Source organism: Semicossyphus pulcher, unplaced genomic scaffold (assembly GCF_022749685.1).
Source record: "Semicossyphus pulcher isolate SPU_LCO1_2020_fin unplaced genomic scaffold, fSemPul1.0.p SCAF_2, whole genome shotgun sequence".
NCBI lineage: Eukaryota > Metazoa > Chordata > Actinopteri > Labriformes > Labridae > Semicossyphus > Semicossyphus pulcher.
In genome coordinates, this window is record NW_027211693.1 from 20,152,100 (window position 1) to 20,169,174 (window position 17,075).

At 42.8% G+C, this 17,075-nt stretch overlaps 5 protein-coding genes across 10 annotated transcripts in view; all 5 read right to left on the reverse strand.

The window, feature by feature from the left end:
- The window catches only part of LOC138597933 (protocadherin gamma-C5-like), a 456,071-nt gene that overhangs the window by 145,077 nt on the left and 293,919 nt on the right, over window positions 1-17,075 (reverse strand). The gene's annotated exons all lie outside the window — the stretch shown is intronic.
- LOC138598398 (protocadherin beta-4-like) lies at window positions 794-3,247 on the reverse strand. The gene is made up of 2 exons (XM_069670182.1): window positions 2,865-3,247; window positions 794-1,577 (listed from the first exon to the last, which is right to left on the reverse strand). Exons 1-2 carry the CDS (start codon window positions 3,245-3,247, stop codon window positions 794-796), a joined length of 1,167 nt encoding a protein of 388 aa, XP_069526283.1.
- On the reverse strand, window positions 4,082-6,529 carry LOC138598399 (protocadherin gamma-A7-like). The gene is made up of 2 exons (XM_069670184.1): window positions 6,147-6,529; window positions 4,082-4,859 (listed from the first exon to the last, which is right to left on the reverse strand). The coding sequence occupies exons 1-2, from the start codon at window positions 6,527-6,529 to the stop codon at window positions 4,082-4,084; spliced, it is 1,161 nt and encodes a 386-aa protein (XP_069526285.1).
- LOC138598400 (protocadherin gamma-A5-like) lies at window positions 7,362-12,787 on the reverse strand. Its single transcript, XM_069670185.1, has 5 exons — window positions 12,774-12,787; window positions 12,399-12,683; window positions 10,352-11,126; window positions 9,434-9,695; window positions 7,362-8,146 (listed from the first exon to the last, which is right to left on the reverse strand). The coding sequence occupies exons 1-5, from the start codon at window positions 12,785-12,787 to the stop codon at window positions 7,362-7,364; spliced, it is 2,121 nt and encodes a 706-aa protein (XP_069526286.1).
- LOC138598401 (protocadherin beta-4-like) lies at window positions 14,075-16,459 on the reverse strand. Its single transcript, XM_069670186.1, has 2 exons — window positions 16,146-16,459; window positions 14,075-14,852 (listed from the first exon to the last, which is right to left on the reverse strand). Exons 1-2 carry the CDS (start codon window positions 16,457-16,459, stop codon window positions 14,075-14,077), a joined length of 1,092 nt encoding a protein of 363 aa, XP_069526287.1.

Consider the following 17,075-nt stretch of genomic DNA (forward strand, 5'->3'; position numbering starts at 1 on the left):
TTCCAAAGACAAATGTGTGGAAAAACAGCGTCTTCACTCCCTGTCCTCCCCCTAAAGACTTTATCACTGCTGACAAGCTACAGTGCGGTAGTGAGGAAGAGAAAGAGGCTGGATGTAACAGTATAATCGTTTTGCTGACCAACAGCGTCACTTAGAGTCCAAAGCATGAACTCCTTTCACTGGGATATAAAGGCCAAGCATCACCACTTGTAAATATACGAAGCTTGTACACAGGTAAATATTAAACATGACGACATTTGCTCGTTACGCTATATTGAAAATGCGTATAGTCAGTGGGAACATTGGGAAAAAAAGAAAGAAGTTGAAGAACTGCAGGCCCACAACATTAAATAGTCTGTTTAAAGCATGAATTGACTTCAAAGAGGAAAGAAGTGACGAATGTAGAAAGAACAGGACTTTCGCTGTCCGTGGTACTGAATCAAGCAGCAAGACAAATGCAGTGAACGGAGAGCAGGACTCAGAACGAAAGGACAACTACATGGTATCAAAATAAATTCAGTAAAGGACTTCATTCATTGTAAGCTGAAAATACTAAAAGTAATAAATCAGTAATAAGGAACAAAAAGGAGAATAATAATAAAAGAAAGCTTTGATTACTGATTGAAATATGTTATGGCTATTAACCCTTAATCAATTAAAATATCAACACAATCATCTGTCAATCATTTTAAATTCAAAAAGCTGGAAGTTGAAATTAAAGTCACTTGGGAAAACAATGGGATGGGTGGGCATATGGGGGCGGAAACAGGCATTGTATCTTTGAGTCATGTGATCAAAATGAACTGACCTCCAGAGGAGAGTCTGGTTCGTCCAGGATGCTCTTCTCACTCTGTATCCGCTGCATCGTCCCTGTAGAACTGGGGTCCATTATCAGCACGTTCTGACTACCAGCTCTGCCGAACTTGCAGTCACTCTTTCCGGAGTCAGTCGTCCTGCACACCTCGTAATTGTACACGTGCTGGAGAGTCCCTGTCCCCAAAGTGTCTGAGTAACGTGGTGGATAATATGGAATCACAGGGAGACTGGAGTGATACAGGATGCGAGACTGTCTCCACCTGTAGATTTTCACTGATATAATAACCACTAAACACGTGATGAAGAGGAAGGACACTACAGCCAGAGCCAGCACTAAGTAAAAAGTCAGGTTGTCATTGTACTCCTTGTCGTGTGTAAAGTCAGTGAACTCCGACAGCACTTCAGGGAAGCTGTCCGCCACCGCCACGTTAACAATGACTGTAGCTGAACGAGAGGGCTGCCCGTTGTCCTCTACTATAACAGTCAGTCTTTGTTTCACAGCATCTTTATCAGTCACTTGGCGGATCGTTCTTATTTCTCCATTCTGTAAGCCCACTTCAAACAGCGCCCTGTCTGTGGCTTTCTGCAGTTTATAGGAGAGCCAGGCATTCTGTCCAGAGTCCACATCAACAGCCACCACTTTAGTCACCAGATAGCCCACATCTGCTACACGAGGCACCATCTCAGCCACCACAGAGCCACCAGTTAGGACTGGGTACAGGACCTGAGGAGGGTTGTCGTTCTGGTCCTGGATCAGGATTTTAACACTAACGTTGCTACTGAGTGGAGGGGAGCCTCCATCCTGCGCTTTGACGACGAAAACTAGCTGTTTGATCTGCTCATAATCAAATGAGCGCACTGCGTGCACTACTCCACTTTCTGCATTAATAGAAACATAACCAGAAACTGGAGATCCGCCGATAGCAGAATCTTCCAGGATATAAGATATACGGGCATTTTGGTTTTCATCAGGATCTTTAGCTCTTAGCGTGAGGACAGAAACACCTGGAGAGTTATTCTCTGTGATGAAAGCATTGTAAACACTTTGAGGAAACACTGGAGCGTTATCGTTCACATCAGAGACCTTTAAATGAAAGGTTCTCTTAGTCGAGAGAGGAGGCATTCCTGCATCTGTCGCAACTACAGTGATGTTATACTCTGAAACACTTTCACGATCTAACACAACATCTGTTACCAAAGTGTAGTAATTCCTTAAATTGGATTTGATCTTAAAAGGTGCATTTTGGTCGATTCTACAGTTTACTTGTCCATTATCACCTGAGTCCAGGTCTTTTACATTGATGATGCCAATTGTTGTACCTGGAGGAGAATCCTCTGACACAGGACTGGTGAATGACATCACACTTATAGTGGGGGTGTTGTCATTTACATCAGTTACTTCAATTATCACTTTGCTTGAATCCGTCAAACCTCCCTGATCCTTTGCCTCGAGTCGAATTTCATACTTTCTGTCCTTTTCATAATCAATGGAACCTTTAATCAAAATGACGCCAGTTTTTTCTTCTACTGAAAATAAATCACCAAGCCCACTGTTTAGGTCTGAAAAATAATAGGTTACAATACTGTTTGAGCCGAAATCTGCGTCAGTAGCATTAACAGTGGTAACGTAAGTATCTTTTGGAGAGTTTTCCATCACTGTAGCTTTGTACACAGATTGATTGAATACAGGTGCATTATCATTGACATCAAGAACAGTAATGTCTATATTTACAGTACCGGATCTCTGCGGAGTTCCACCGTCTACAGCTATTAGCTTTAGAGATAGTTTAGGATTTGTTTCTCTGTCTAAAGGCTTCTGTAACACCATCTCTGCATATTTCTTTCCATCTGCATTCGAGTTTTGTTTCAAAACAAAATTCTCATTCTCGGTCAGAAAATATTCTTTAAGTCCATTGACACCCACATCGGGGTCTTCTGCACTCGCCAAAGGAAAACGAGCACCAGTATTAGCCGATTCGCTAATTTCAAAACTGGTTTTATCTCTTTTAAACGTTGGAGAGTGATCATTGATGTCTGTTATTTCAACTGTAATTTGATGCAGCTCCATAGGGTTTTCTAAAATCACCTCAAAGCTGAAGCTGCACGGTGTGACGTCTCCGCAGAGCTGCTCGCGGTCTATTCTCTCTTTGACGACCAGAGTCCCTTTGTCTGTCTTCAGCTCGGTGTACTGGATGTTTTCCCCGGTCACGATACGGGCCCGCCCAGAACGGAGCCTTTTCAGATCCAAACCAAGATCCTGCGCCACATTACCGATTAGCGAGCCTTTCTTCATCTCCTCTGGGATAGAATATCGGATATGTCCGCTGACCACATGGATGAGATAAAAGAGGAAAAAGAGAAGCTTCCAGTTCTGTCCGCAGCCAAAGCGCCATTTCGCGCAGCGACTGTGAGGAGGTATTTCACATGCCATGGCCCAAGGGAACACGAAAATATACCACAAAAAAATCCGAGCACTGTACTTATTCTAAAAGAAAAACACTGAATGAAAAATGATGTTATCTTATCGGTTACTATCTGAAGGGAGAAATCAAATGATCTAAGTCCGTTTTCCTCGAACGTCAGCCCACATAATGCACACCATCTCCTTCTCTCTCATAGGCTGGCTCGTTAGGGAGGGGACTGTGTGGTGATGCTGTAGAGACTGTGTTGGATTGACCAACAGCGTCCCTTAGAGTTCAAAATCAGGAACACCACCAAATAATTATTTCTGCAAATAAGTTAATGGACACATTTGATTGCTGGATAATCAAAATAAACTCAAAGTATTCTGCTAGAAGAAACCTCACAATAAAAAGCTCTTTCTGAGCCGAAATAGGAAACGATTACATAAGATGCTGTTCTTGCTTATTGTCTCTAAAAAATGCCAATACATGAATGCAAACTGAATTGCAACTGTCGTCACATGACTTAAAAAGACCAAAATACTCCTAAAACTCAATCAATGTTCGAGGACGCACCAGGAAAAAAGCAGGAGTTGTTTGGTAAAAAGACAACTGATAATAAGTATATTGATTTAGACCACATGCAACACATACTTCCAACAATCATGACTTAATAAAACATTAAAAGACTCTGATGATCACTCACGCTGTGCAAAACCTCAACAAAACCAAGCGATGAGTTTTCCTAACAACAAATCCAAAGTGAGAAGCTGTCCATGGTGCTGAAAAAAATAGATCCCGTCAACTGCCAATGAATTCAAAACAGAAAGATAAAAAGCGTCACAGACATGAAGTTACATTTTTTAACTGACCTCCAGAGGAGAGTCTGGTTCATCCAGGATGCTCTTCTCACTCTGTATCCGCTGCATCGTCCCTGTGGAACTGGGGTCCATTGTCAGCACGTTCTGACTACCAGCTCTGCCGAACTTACAGTCACTCTTTCTGGAGTCAGTCGTCCTGCACACCTCGTAATTGTACACGTGCTGGAGAGTCCCTGTCCCCAAAGTGTCTGAGTAACGTGGTGGATAATATGGAATCACAGGGAGACTGGAGTGATACAGGACGCGAGACTGTCTCCACCTGTAGATTTTCACTGATATAATAACCACTAAACACGTGATGAAGAGGAAGGACACTACAGCCAGAGCCAGCACTAAGTAAAAAGTCAGGTTGTCATTGTACTCCTTGTCGTGTGTAAAGTCAGTGAACTCCGACAGCACTTCAGGGAAGCTGTCCGCCACCGCCACGTTAACAATGACTGTAGCTGAACGAGAGGGCTGCCCGTTGTCCTCCACTATAACAGTCAGTCTTTGTTTCACAGCATCTTTATCAGTCACTTGGCGGATAGTTCTTATTTCTCCATTCTGAAAGCCCACTTCAAACAGCGCCCTGTCTGTGGCTTTCTGCAGTTTATAGGAGAGCCAGGCATTTTGTCCAGAGTCCACATCAACAGCCACCACTTTAGTCACCAGATAGCCCACATCTGCTACACGAGGCACCATCTCAGCCACCACAGAGCCACCAGTTATGACTGGGTACAGGACCTGAGGGGGGTTGTCGTTCTGGTCCTGGATCACTATTTTAACACTCACGTTGCTGCTGAGTGGAGGGGAGCCTCCATCCTGCGCTTTGACGACGAAAACTAGCTGTTTGATCTGCTCATAATCAAATGAGCGCACTGCGTGCACTACTCCACTTTCTGCATTAATAGAAACATAACCAGAAACTGGAGATCCGCCGATAGCAGAATCTTCCAGGATATAAGATATACGGGCATTTTGGTTTTCATCAGGATCTTTAGCTCTTAGCGTGAGGACAGAAACACCTGGAGAGTTATTCTCTGTGATGAAAGCATTGTAAACACTTTGTGGAAACACTGGGGCGTTATCGTTCACATCAGAGACCTTTAAATGAAAGGTTCTCTTAGTCGAGAGAGGAGGCATTCCTGCATCTGTCGCAATTACAGTGATGTTATACTCTGAAACACTTTCACGATCTAACACAGCATCTGTTACCAAAGTGTAGTAATTCCTTAAATTGGATTTGATCTTAAAAGGTGCATTTTGGTCGATTCTACAGTTTACTTGTCCATTATCACCTGAGTCCAGGTCTTTTACATTGATGATGCCAATTGTTGTACCTGGAGGAGAGTCCTCTGACACAGGACTGGTGAATGACATCACACTAATAGTGGGGGTGTTGTCATTTTCATCACTTACTTCAATTATCACTTTACTTGAATCCGTTAAACCTCCTTGATCTTTAGCCTCGAGTCGAATTTCATACTTCCTGTCTTTTTCATAATCAATAGAACCTTTAATCAAAATGACGCCAGTTTTTTCTTCTACTGAAAATAAATCACCAAGCCCACTGTTTAGGTCTGAAAAATAATAGGTTACAATACTGTTTGAGCCGAAATCTGCGTCAGTAGCATTAACAGTGGTAACGTAAGTATCTTTTGGAGAGTTTTCCATCACTGTAGCTTTGTACACAGATTGATTAAATACAGGTGCATTATCATTGGCATCAAGAACAGTAATGTCTATATTTACAGTGCCAGACCTCTGCGGAGTTCCACCGTCTACAGCTATTAGCTTTAGAGATAGTTTAGGATTTGTTTCTCTGTCTAAAGGCTTCTGTAACACCATCTCTGCATATTTCTTACCATCTGCATTCGAGTTTTGTTTCAAAACAAAATTCTCATTCTCGGTCAGAAAATATTCTTTAAGTCCATTGACACCCACATCGGGGTCTTCTGCACTCGCCAAAGGAAAACGAGCGCCAGTATTAGCTATTTCACTAATTTCAAAACTGATTTTATCTCTTTTAAACGTTGGAGAGTGATCATTGATGTCTGTTATTTCAACTGTAATTTGATGCAGCTCCATTGGGTTTTCTAAAATCACCTCAAAGCTGAAGCTGCATGGTGTGACGTCTCCGCAGAGCTGCTCTCGGTCTATTCTCTCTTTGACGACCAGAGTCCCTTTGTCTGTCTTCAGCACGGTGTACTGGATGTTTTCCCCGGTAACGATACGGGCCCGCCCAGAACGGAGCCTTTTTAGATCCAAACCAAGATCCTGCGCCACATTACCGATTAGCGAGCCTTTCTTCATCTCCTCTGGGATAGAATATCGGATATGTCCGCTGGCAACATGGATGAGATAAAAGAGGAAAAAGAGAAGCTTCCAGTTCTGTCCGCAGCCAAAGCGCCATTTCACGTAGCGACTGTGGGGAGGTATTTCACATGCCATGGCCAAAGGAAACACGGAAATATACCACAACAAGATCCGAGCACTATACTAATTCTAAAAGAAAAACACTGAATGAAAAATGATGTTATCTTATCGGTTACTATCTGAAGGGAGATATCAAATAATCTAAGTCCGTTTTCCTCGAACGTCAGCCCACATAATGCACACCATCTCCTTCTCTCTCATAGGCTGGCTCGTTAGGGAGGGGACTGTGTGGTGATGCTGTAGAGACTGTGTTGGATTGACCAACAGCGTCCCTTAGAGTTCAAAATCAGGAACACCATGCACCAAAAAATCATTTCTGCAAATAAGTTAATGGTCACATTTGATTGCTGGATAATCAAAATAAACTCAAAGTATTCTGCTAGAAGAAACCTCACAATAAAAAGCTCTTTCTGAGCCGAAATAGGAAACGATTACATAAGATGCTGTTCTTGGTTATTGTCTCTAAAAAATGCCAATACATGAATGCAAACTGAATTGCAACTGTCGTCACATGACTTAAAAAGACCAAAATACTCCTAAAACTCAATCAATGTTCGAGGACGCACCAGGAAAAAAGCAGGAGTTGTTTGGTAAAAAGACAACTGATAAGTATATTGATTTAGATCACATGCAACACATCCTTCCAACAATCATGACTTAATACACATTAAAAGACTCTGATGATCACTCACGCTGTGCAAAACCTTAACAAAACCAAGCGATGAGTTTTCCTAACAACAAATCCAAAGTGAGAAGCTGTCCATGGTGCTGAAAAAATAGATCCCGTCAACTGCCAAAGAATTCAAAACAGAAAGATAAAAAGCGTCACAGACATGTAGTCACATTTTTAACTGACCTCTAGAGGAGAGTCTGGCTCATCCAGGATGCTTTTCTCACTCTGTATCCGCTGCATCGTCCCTGTAGAACTGGGGTCCATTATCAGCACGTTCTGACTACCAGCTCTGCCGAACTTACAGTCACTCTTTCTGGAGTCAGTCGTCCTGCACACCTCGTAATTGTACACGTGCTGGAGAGTCCCTGTCCCCAAAGTGTCTGAGTAACGTGGTGGATAATATGGAATCACAGGGAGACTGGAGTGATACAGGACGCGAGACTGTCTCCACCTGTAGATTTTCACTGATATAATAACCACTAAACAAGTGATGAAGAGGAAGGACACTACAGCCAGAGCCAGCACTAAGTAAAAAGTCAGGTTGTCATTGTACTCCTTGTCGTGTGTAAAGTCAGTGAACTCCGACAGCACTTCAGGGAAGCTGTCCGCCACCGCCACGTTAACAATGACTGTAGCTGAACGAGAGGGCTGCCCGTTGTCCTCCACTATAACAGTCAGTCTTTGTTTCACAGCATCTTTATCAGTCACTTGGCGGATCGTTCTTATTTCTCCATTCTGTAAGCCCACTTCAAACAGCGCCCTGTCTGTGGCTTTCTGCAGTTTATAGGAGAGCCAGGCATTCTGTCCAGAGTCCACATCAACAGCCACCACTTTAGTCACCAGATAGCCCACATCTGCTGCACGAGACACCATCTCAGCGACCACAGAGCCACCAGTCTGGACTGGGTACAGGACCTGAGGGGGGTTGTCGTTCTGGTCCTGGATCACTATTTTAACAGTCACGTTGCTACTGAGTGGAGGGGAGCCTCCGTCCTGCGCTTTGACGACTAGTTGAAGCTGTTTGATTTGCTCATAATCAAAGGAACGAACCGCGCTAAGAACTCCAGTTTCAGAGTTTATGGAAACATAAGTAGATATCGGGAAACCACCGACTTGTGTGTCTTCCAAGATATAAGAGATTCTCGCATTTTGGTTCCAGTCAGAGTCCTGTGCGCTGACCGTGATTATTGACACTCCGGGGGAATTATTTTCTGTAATGTCAGCATTATATATTATGTCATCAAACAAGGGGGGGTTGTCATTAATGTCAGAAAGTGTAAGGTGCAACTTTATGGCACTTGAAAGAGGCGGGGACACTGAATCTGTTGCAGTTATAGTAATGTTGTAATCTGGTGTTTTTTCACGGTTAAAAGCTGCGTCTGAAACGAGTGAGTAGTAATTAGTCAAAGATGATTTTATCTTAAACGGTAAATCCTTATCTATTGTACACGTGATGTGTCCGTTTCTTTCCGAGTCTGCGTCTCTAGCATTAAAAACAGCTAAAGTCGAGCCTATTGGAGCGTCCTCAGAGAGAGGGCTAGAAAATGACATGACATTTATAACTGGTGCATTATCATTAACATCGACAATATCAATAATTACCTTACTGAGATCCGCCAACCCTCCCTGGTCTTTTGCTTCAACTCTTATTTCATGTTTTTTGTCCTTCTCAAAATCTATTTGTCCAGAGACCGTTATTGTACCGGTGGTCTTGTCTATTTTGAATATGTCAGCTAAATGTCCCTTTAAATTAGAAAATGCATAAGTCACCTCGCCGTTTGATCCACTGTCAGCATCTGTAGCATTTACGGCTATAACGTGAGTCCCTGGTGTTGCATTTTCTGAGACTGTAGCCCTGTACACAGACTGATTGAATACGGGAGGGTTATCATTTGCATCTAACACGGTGATATCAATATTGACCGTACCAGATCTCTGCGGTGTTCCACCATCCACAGCTATCAGCCTAAAGGAGAGGCGGGGTTGCTCCTCTCTGTCTAGAGGTTTCTGTAGGATAATTTCTGCAAATTTACTTCCGTCTGGGTTGGCATGTTGTTTCAGCACAAAATTCTCGCTTGTGCTTAAGACATAATTTTGTAGTCCATTGACTCCAACGTCTGGGTCATCCGCACTCTCCAACACGAAGCGAGAGCCAATAACAGCTGATTCGCTTATTTCCATCCGTACGTGGTTATTTCTGAACACAGGCGAATGGTCATTTACATCCAATATTTCAACCATTATACGATGCAACTCAATAGGATTTTCCAAAATAATTTCGAAGCTGAAACTGCACGGTGTGACGTCTCCACACAGCTGCTCTCTGTCTATTCTCTCGTTCACGACCAGAGTCCCTTTGTCTGCATTCAGCTCGATGTACTGGGTGTTTTCTCCGGTCACGATACGGGCTCGACCAGAACGGAGCCTTTTCAGATCCAAACCAAGATCTTGTGCGACGTTACCGATCAGAGAGCCTCTCCTCATCTCCTCTGGGATTGAGTAACGAATCTGACAATTTACAGCAGAGCTGAAGAACAGAAAGTAAGCAACAAACCATCTGGGCCACAGCGAGACTGAGATAAATCGCCATTTGAAACGTTGCAGTAATCCGGCAGCAGCCATGTTAGACTTCAGAAGAAACAATCTCCACAAAAAGTAATCCTTTAGCCAAAGGCAACACTTGATAAATCGTAAAAAGAGAAGATCGAAAACAACTGCAGATATTCTATATTTTCTGTGTATATCACCGCCCTGACTGCACGGGAAGAAGCCTCTCTTCTAAACTGAAACGATGGGGGAGGTAGTGCTCAGACAGACAACGCTGTTAAATATTTCTGTGAGCAACAGCGTCCCTTAGAGGAAACATAGAAATTGTCTGTAATGCTGCTTTTCTCTAGATTTGGTATCCATCACTGAAAAAATGAAGACCATGCACGTCTTGTGAACGGAAATGCATATTCACACAAAAGTCACACTGGTAGCAAAACAAGAAAAAAGGCGTAGCAAACTTTAACAGAAGCACCAATTCTGTTAGGTGATGCAATCTGAGGTACTGTCCAAGGTGCTGAAATGACAGTATAACCCGAAACGAATTTTATGCATAAAACTAACTGAATATAGAACATGGAGGGGAAACATAGGCGAATATAACATGTTTAACTGACCTCTAGAGGGGAGTCTGGTTCGTCCAGGATGCTCTTCTCACTCTGTATCCGCTGCATCGTCCCTGTAGAACTGGGGTCCATTATCAGCACGTTCTGACTACCAGCTCTGCCGAACTTACAGTCACTCTTTCTGGAGTCAGTCGTCCTGCACACCTCGTAATTGTACACGTGCTGGAGAGTCCCTGTCCCCAAAGTGTCTGAGTAACGTGGTGGATAATATGGAATCACAGGGAGACTGGAGTGATACAGGACGCGAGACTGTCTCCACCTGTAGATTTTCACTGATATAATAACCACTAAACACGTGATGAAGAGGAAGGACACTACAGCCAGAGCCAACACTAAGTAAAAAGTCAGGTTGTCATTGTATTCCTTGTCGTGTGTAAAGTCAGTGAACTCCGACAGCACTTCAGGGAAGCTGTCCGCCACCGCCACGTTAACAATGACTGTAGCTGAACGAGAGGGCTGCCCGTTGTCCTCCACTATAACAGTCAGTCTTTGCTTCACAGCATCTTTATCAGTCACTTGGCGGATCGTTCTTATTTCTCCATTCTGTAAGCCCACTTCAAACAGCGCCCTGTCTGTGGCTTTCTGCAATTTATAGGAGAGCCAGGCATTCTGTCCAGAGTCCACATCAACAGCCACCACTTTAGTCACCAGATAGCCCACATCTGCTGCACGAGGCACCATCTCAGCCACCACAGAGCCACCAGTCAGGACTGGGTACAGGACCTGAGGGGAGTTGTCGTTCTGGTCCTGGATCACTATTTTAACACTCACGTTGCTGCTGAGCGGAGGGGAGCCTCCATCCTGCGCTTTGACTACGAAAACTAGCTGTTTGATCTGTTCGTAATCAAATGAGCGCACTGCGTGCACTACTCCACTTTCTGCATTAATAGAAACATAACCAGAAACTGGAGATCCGCCGATAGCAGAATCTTCCAGGATATAAGATATACGGGCATTTTGGTTTTCATCAGGATCTTTAGCTCTTAGCGTGAGGACAGAAACACCTGGAGAGTTATTCTCTGTGACGAAAGCATTGTAAACACTTTGAGGAAACACTGGGGCGTTATCGTTCACATCAGAGACCTTTAAATGAAAGGTTCTCTTAGTCGAGAGAGGAGGCATTCCTGCATCTGTCGCAACTACAGTGATGTTGTACTCTGAAACACTTTCACGATCTAACACAGCATCTGTTACCAAAGTGTAGTAATTCCTTAAATTGGATTTGATCTTAAAAGGTGCATTTTGGTCGATTCTACAGTTTACTTGTCCATTATCACCTGAGTCCAGGTCTTTTACATTTATAATTCCAACTGTTGTACCAGGAGGAGAGTCCTCTGATACAGGACTGGTGAATGACATGACATTGATGACAGGTGAATTATCATTCACGTCAGTCACTTCAACTATGACTTTACTCGAGTCTGCCAAAGCTCCTTGATCTGTTGCTTCAATGCGTATTTCAAATTTCTTTGCTTTTTCATAGTCAACTTGTCCTGTAAGAGAAATTACACCTGTTGTCTTGTCAATTTCAAATATACTGTCAATACTACCTTGCATTTTGGATATCGAATAATAAATCAGACCATTTGATCCGCTATCTGCGTCAGTTGCATTCACAGTGGTGATATATGTACCTCTTGCGGCATTTTCCATTACAGAGGCCTTGTAAACGGACTGGTTGAAAACAGGAGAATTATCGTTAATATCCAGGACGGTGATATCTATATTTACTGTACCAGATTTCTGTGGCGTCCCACCGTCCACTGCTATCAGCTTCAGAGACAGGCTTGGATATCGCTCTCTATCCAACGGTTTCTCAAGTACCATCTCCGCATATTTTCGTCCGTCAGAGTTTAAATGCTTTTTCAAAATAAAATTATCATTTGGGGATAAATTATAGTCCTGAAGTCCGTTTACTCCTACGTCAGGATCATTGGCTGTAGGCAAAACAAAACGCGCTCCCGATGCTGCTGATTCTCCGATCGTCAATTGCGTGTCGTGCTGATGAAAAGAGGGTGAATTATCGTTCATGTCCAACACTTCCACCGTAACGTGGTGTAGCTCCATCGGGTTCTCTAGGATTAAATCAAAGCTGAAGCTGCACGGTGTTACGTCTCCACAAAGCTGCTCTCGGTCTATTCTCTCGTTCACTACCAGAGTCCCTTTGTCTGTCTTCAGCTCGGTGTACTGCATGCTTTCCTCGGTCACGATACGGGCCCGGCCAGAACGGAGCCTCTGCATGTCTATTCCAAGGTCCAGTGCGACATTACCAATAAGAGATCCCTTCTTCATCTCTTCTGGGATTGAATAACGTATTTGCCCGCTGGCAAAATGAACAAGAGAAAGCAGTAAAATAATGCTGTGCGACGTCAGTCTGTAGCACAAACGCCATCTTAGAGCCCGGCAGACATACATTTCGAAATCCATGTTGAAAAGAAAGAAATAATATGATATCCCAGCACTTCTCTTCGAAACCCCGAGGAATAAGACAAATACAGTTCAGATGCAGTTGTAATAAAACGTTATAAGTTAAAGTTTCCAATCTTTCGAAGAAGATACAACTCAAATCAGACCAGGTCTATCTGCAAAACCTCAACGTCCTTTGCTGCGTTGAGCTTATCCTCTTTCGACAGAGAACAGCGAATAAAGGAAACGCCTAACACACTGTTCAGGCTTCTTTTAGTTGACCAACAGCGTCCCTTAGAGTCCAGTCATTGAATATCAACACAAGAGACAAAAATAAATGCAATTTATTTTTCCAGTAGCTGAACATCGAAACATAATCATCACCGTCCACGAAATTGAAACAAATCAACAAATAAGCATGTGAAGACTTCAAAGTACCCATGAAATAACATAATTATTATGGCCTAAGATACAATGTCTCTAACGAAAGAAATTCACTGAGCACTAAAGTAAAAGAAAAACAAAGACATTTACCAGTAGACAACTTGCCCTACAACACTGTAAAATACAGATTAAGTTAAGAAACTGAATACAATACATTTTTTCAGAGTTCCATGAAGCCATCAATCTAAAGATAGCAATACCTTAAATCAAAAAGGCATTGACGATCCCTATATAAAAATCCACCCACTCGTAAATTATGAAATGTTAAATAAAGAATTAGGTCAAAGGTGAATTGGTTTCCCGTAGCATATAGTTATAGTAAATATTCTGCGTTAGGATTTATATTGAACAGGATGCAAAGTTCAAATGTAAAAAGTAGTTTGATGGTGAAGCAAACGCTTAGGATTCATGTTAGGATATGGGACTTTCAGCTCAAGTTTCATCTCAAGCTTAAAGAAGGAAAAATAAAATCTAACATGACGAACATCTTCCTCAACATTCACCAGATGCTTTTTGTTGCCCTTACTCAACTGATCTTTTAAAATCCGAATTCCAACTGTAGACAAAATACAAACCGTTCACAGTGCAAATAAGTATATGCGAACATAAAGTATTGCAAAGTACGTCAAAATACAAGGCAACTGAACTCATGAAAAGGGGATTTAAAAGCCACGACTGCACAAGTGAAGATCCTTGAAGCAGCCGAAATCTTACTCAATAGGCAAAGCTAACTAGAACGCTGTCCATGGTGCTGAAAATTACAATGTCATTGAGTGACATTACAATGTCCAGCTGTTCTCTATGAATGCAAATCCAAACGAAAATGAGAAAAAGTTACAATAAGAGAGAAAAGCGGGCATTATTCTAACTCACCTCTAGAGGAGAGTCTGGCTCATCCAGGATGCTCTGCTCACTCTGTATCCGCTGCATCGTCCCTGTAGAACTGGGGTCCATTATCAGCACGTTCTGACTACCAGCTCTGCCGAACTTACAGTCACTCTTTCTGGAGTCAGTCGTCCTGCACACCTCGTAATTGTACACGTGCTGGAGAGTCCCTGTCCCCAAAGTGTCTGAGTAACGTGGTGGATAATATGGAATCACAGGGAGACTGGAGTGATACAGGACGCGAGACTGTCTCCACCTGTAGATTTTCACTGATATAATAACCACTAAACACATGATGAAGAGGAAGGACACTACAGCCAGAGCCAGCACTAAGAAAAAAGTCAGGTTGTCATTGTACTCCTTGTCGTGTGTAAAGTCAGTGAACTCTGACAGCACTTCAGGGAAGCTGTCCGCCACCGCCACGTTAACAATGACTGTAGCTGAACGAGAGGGCTGCCCGTTGTCCTCCACTATAACAGTCAGTCTTTGTTTCACAGCATCTTTATCAGTCACTTGGCGGATAGTTCTTATTTCTCCATTCTGTAAGCCCACTTCAAACAGCGCCCTGTCTGTGGCTTTCTGCAGTTTATAGGAGAGCCAGGCATTCTGTCCAGAGTCCACATCAACAGCCACCACTTTAGTCACCAGATAGCCCACATCTGCTGCACGAGGCACCATCTCAGCGACCACAGAGCCACCAGTCTGGACTGGGTACAGGACCTGAGGGGGGTTGTCGTTCTGGTCCTGGATCACTATTTTCACACTCACGTTGCTGCTGAGTGGAGGGGAGCCTCCATCCTGCGCTTTGACTACTAGCTGAAGTTGTTTGATTTGCTCATAATCGAAGGAACGAACCGCGCTAAGAACTCCAGTTTCAGAGTTTAAAGACACATAAGTAGAAACTGGACTACCACTGATTTGTGTGTCCTCTAAAAGATACGAGATTCTCGCGTTTTGATTCCAATCTGAGTCTCGCGCGCTGACAGCAAATATGGAAATTCCGGGGGAATTATTTTCTGTGACGTAAGCAGAGTAGCTGCTTTTATCAAATAATGGCGCGTTGTCGTTTACGTCAAAAATTTTGAGATGTAATTTCGTTGAGCTGGAAAGAGGGGGAGAGCCGAAATCAGTGGCTGTTATTGTGATGTTATATTCTGAGACGGATTCTCTGTCAAAATGTTGGTCTGAGATCAAATTGTAATAGTTTGTCAGAGAAGACTCAATCTTAAAGGGGAGTTTGCCATCTATAGAACATCTTATTTGGCCATTTTTATCAGAATCTGCATCCTTTACGTTAAAAACAGCAATCGTTGTACCAGGACGAGCATCCTCAGATACTGGGTTTGAAAATGACATTATATTAATAACTGGGGCATTGTCGTTGACGTCATACACATCAAAAACAACTTTGCTGGTTCCGATTAAACCACCCTGATCCTTTGCCTCCACCCTCACCTCGTACTTTCTGTCTTTTTCATAATCAATCTGACCAGACACAGAAATAGTGCCGGTGTTTTCATCAATACTGAATATGTCTGCTGCACTTCCTTTCGTCTTTGACAAACTGTAAGTAATGAGTCCATTTGAGCCACTGTCAGCGTCAGTGGCGTTTACTCCGATAATTCTCGTGCCTTTCATTGTGTTTTCCATCACAGAGGCTTTATAAACAGATTGGTTAAATACAGGAATGTTATCGTTTGCATCTAACACAGTGACATCTATATTTACTGTACCAGATCTCTGTGGTGTTCCTCCGTCAACTGCGATTAATTTTAAAGACAATTCAGGACGTTGCTCTCGGTCTAAAGGCTTCTGGAGCACCATTTCAACATATTTACTTCCGTCTGGATTTGCATGTTGTTTTAATATAAAATTGTCGTTTGGTGATAAGACATAATCTTGTAACGCGTTTTGTCCCACATCTAGATCCTCTGCACTCTGCAGTGGAAACTGTACTCCTACTACAGCTGATTCACTCATTTCAAAAGTGATAGGCTTATCGATATTTGGGAACACGGGAGAGTGATCATTAATATCCAAAACTTCAACAGTTATTCGGTGTAATTCGATTGGATTTTCTAAAATCACTTCAAAGCTGAAGCTGCACGGAGTTACGTCTCCACAAAGCTGCTCTCGGTCTATCCTCTCATTCACGACTAGAGTCCCTTTGTCTGTCTTCAGCTCGGTGTACTGGATGCTTTCTCCACTCACGATACGGGCCCGCCCAGAACGGAGCCTTTTCAGATCCAAACCGAGATCCTGCGCTACATTACCGATAACAGAGCCTTTCTTCATCTCCTCTGGTATAGAATAACGAATTTGTCCACCTACCAGGTTAACCACCTGAAGCAGGAATATAAGCATTTGTATTTTCCGTCGCAGTCCAGAAAACACTCGCCATTTTGCGCATTTGTAGGTTAGAGATCCTTGCGATGCCATCATGGCAACAAAGAATAGAAAAAGGTTTTCTGTATCCAACTGATATGATGGAAAAGCTGGTTCTTATAAATCCGTTTACACTTGAACACGTCTTCAACCTTTACATGTCAGCGTGTGAGACCGTGTCCTCTCTAACGTCCCTAAAAACCTCGATAAACACGGAGAGCCTCTTCACTATGTAGTCAGTCAGGGGATGGACTGAATGACGAAACTACACAGAAAATGTTTTGCTGACCAACAGCGTCCCTTAGAGTCTAAAAGGTGAAAGTCAGGTGAAGGCTTCGACACAATATAAACGTTCCAGAGAGGAATGATTGAATGTACACCTTCATCTATGTCAAATAAATTATGATACGGTTGATTTTCAAGACAAAATGGGTAAATTAAAGGTCGTTTTAAAACAGATTGTTGGTTAAAAATAGTTCACTCACAAGTTGGAAGAAACACATCCACAGTTAATGAGAAAAGGAAGTGAAATACAGTCAAAACAAAATGTTTACAATGCAACCGGTACTACTAAATGAATAAAACAGCATTTTTA

Excerpts from the sequence above, each read along its gene's own strand:
- LOC138598401 (XM_069670186.1), bottom strand. The coding sequence starts at position 16,459 with ATGCTTATATTCCTGCTTCAGGTGGTTAACCTGGTAGGTGGACAAATT. Across the intron at positions 14,853-16,145 it reads ATCGAATTACACCGAATAAC|AATAGTGATCCAGGACCAGA; the intron begins TGTTGAAGTTTT and ends CGTGAGTGTGAA.
- LOC138598398 (XM_069670182.1), bottom strand. The coding sequence starts at position 3,247 with ATGGCATGTGAAATACCTCCTCACAGTCGCTGCGCGAAATGGCGCTTT. Across the intron at positions 1,578-2,864 it reads ATGGAGCTGCATCAAATTAC|AATCCTGATCCAGGACCAGA; the intron begins AGTTGAAATAAC and ends CGTTAGTGTTAA.
- LOC138598400 (XM_069670185.1), bottom strand. Across the intron at positions 9,696-10,351 it reads AACCAGACTCCCCTCTAGAG|ATTCGTTACTCAATCCCAGA; the intron begins GTCAGTTAAACA and ends GTAAATTGTCAG. Across the intron at positions 8,147-9,433 it reads AAATCCTATTGAGTTGCATC|CTGTTAAAATAGTGATCCAG; the intron begins GTATAATGGTTG and ends GTAGCAACGTGA.
- LOC138598399 (XM_069670184.1), bottom strand. The coding sequence starts at position 6,529 with ATGGCATGTGAAATACCTCCCCACAGTCGCTACGTGAAATGGCGCTTT. Across the intron at positions 4,860-6,146 it reads ATGGAGCTGCATCAAATTAC|AATAGTGATCCAGGACCAGA; the intron begins AGTTGAAATAAC and ends CGTGAGTGTTAA.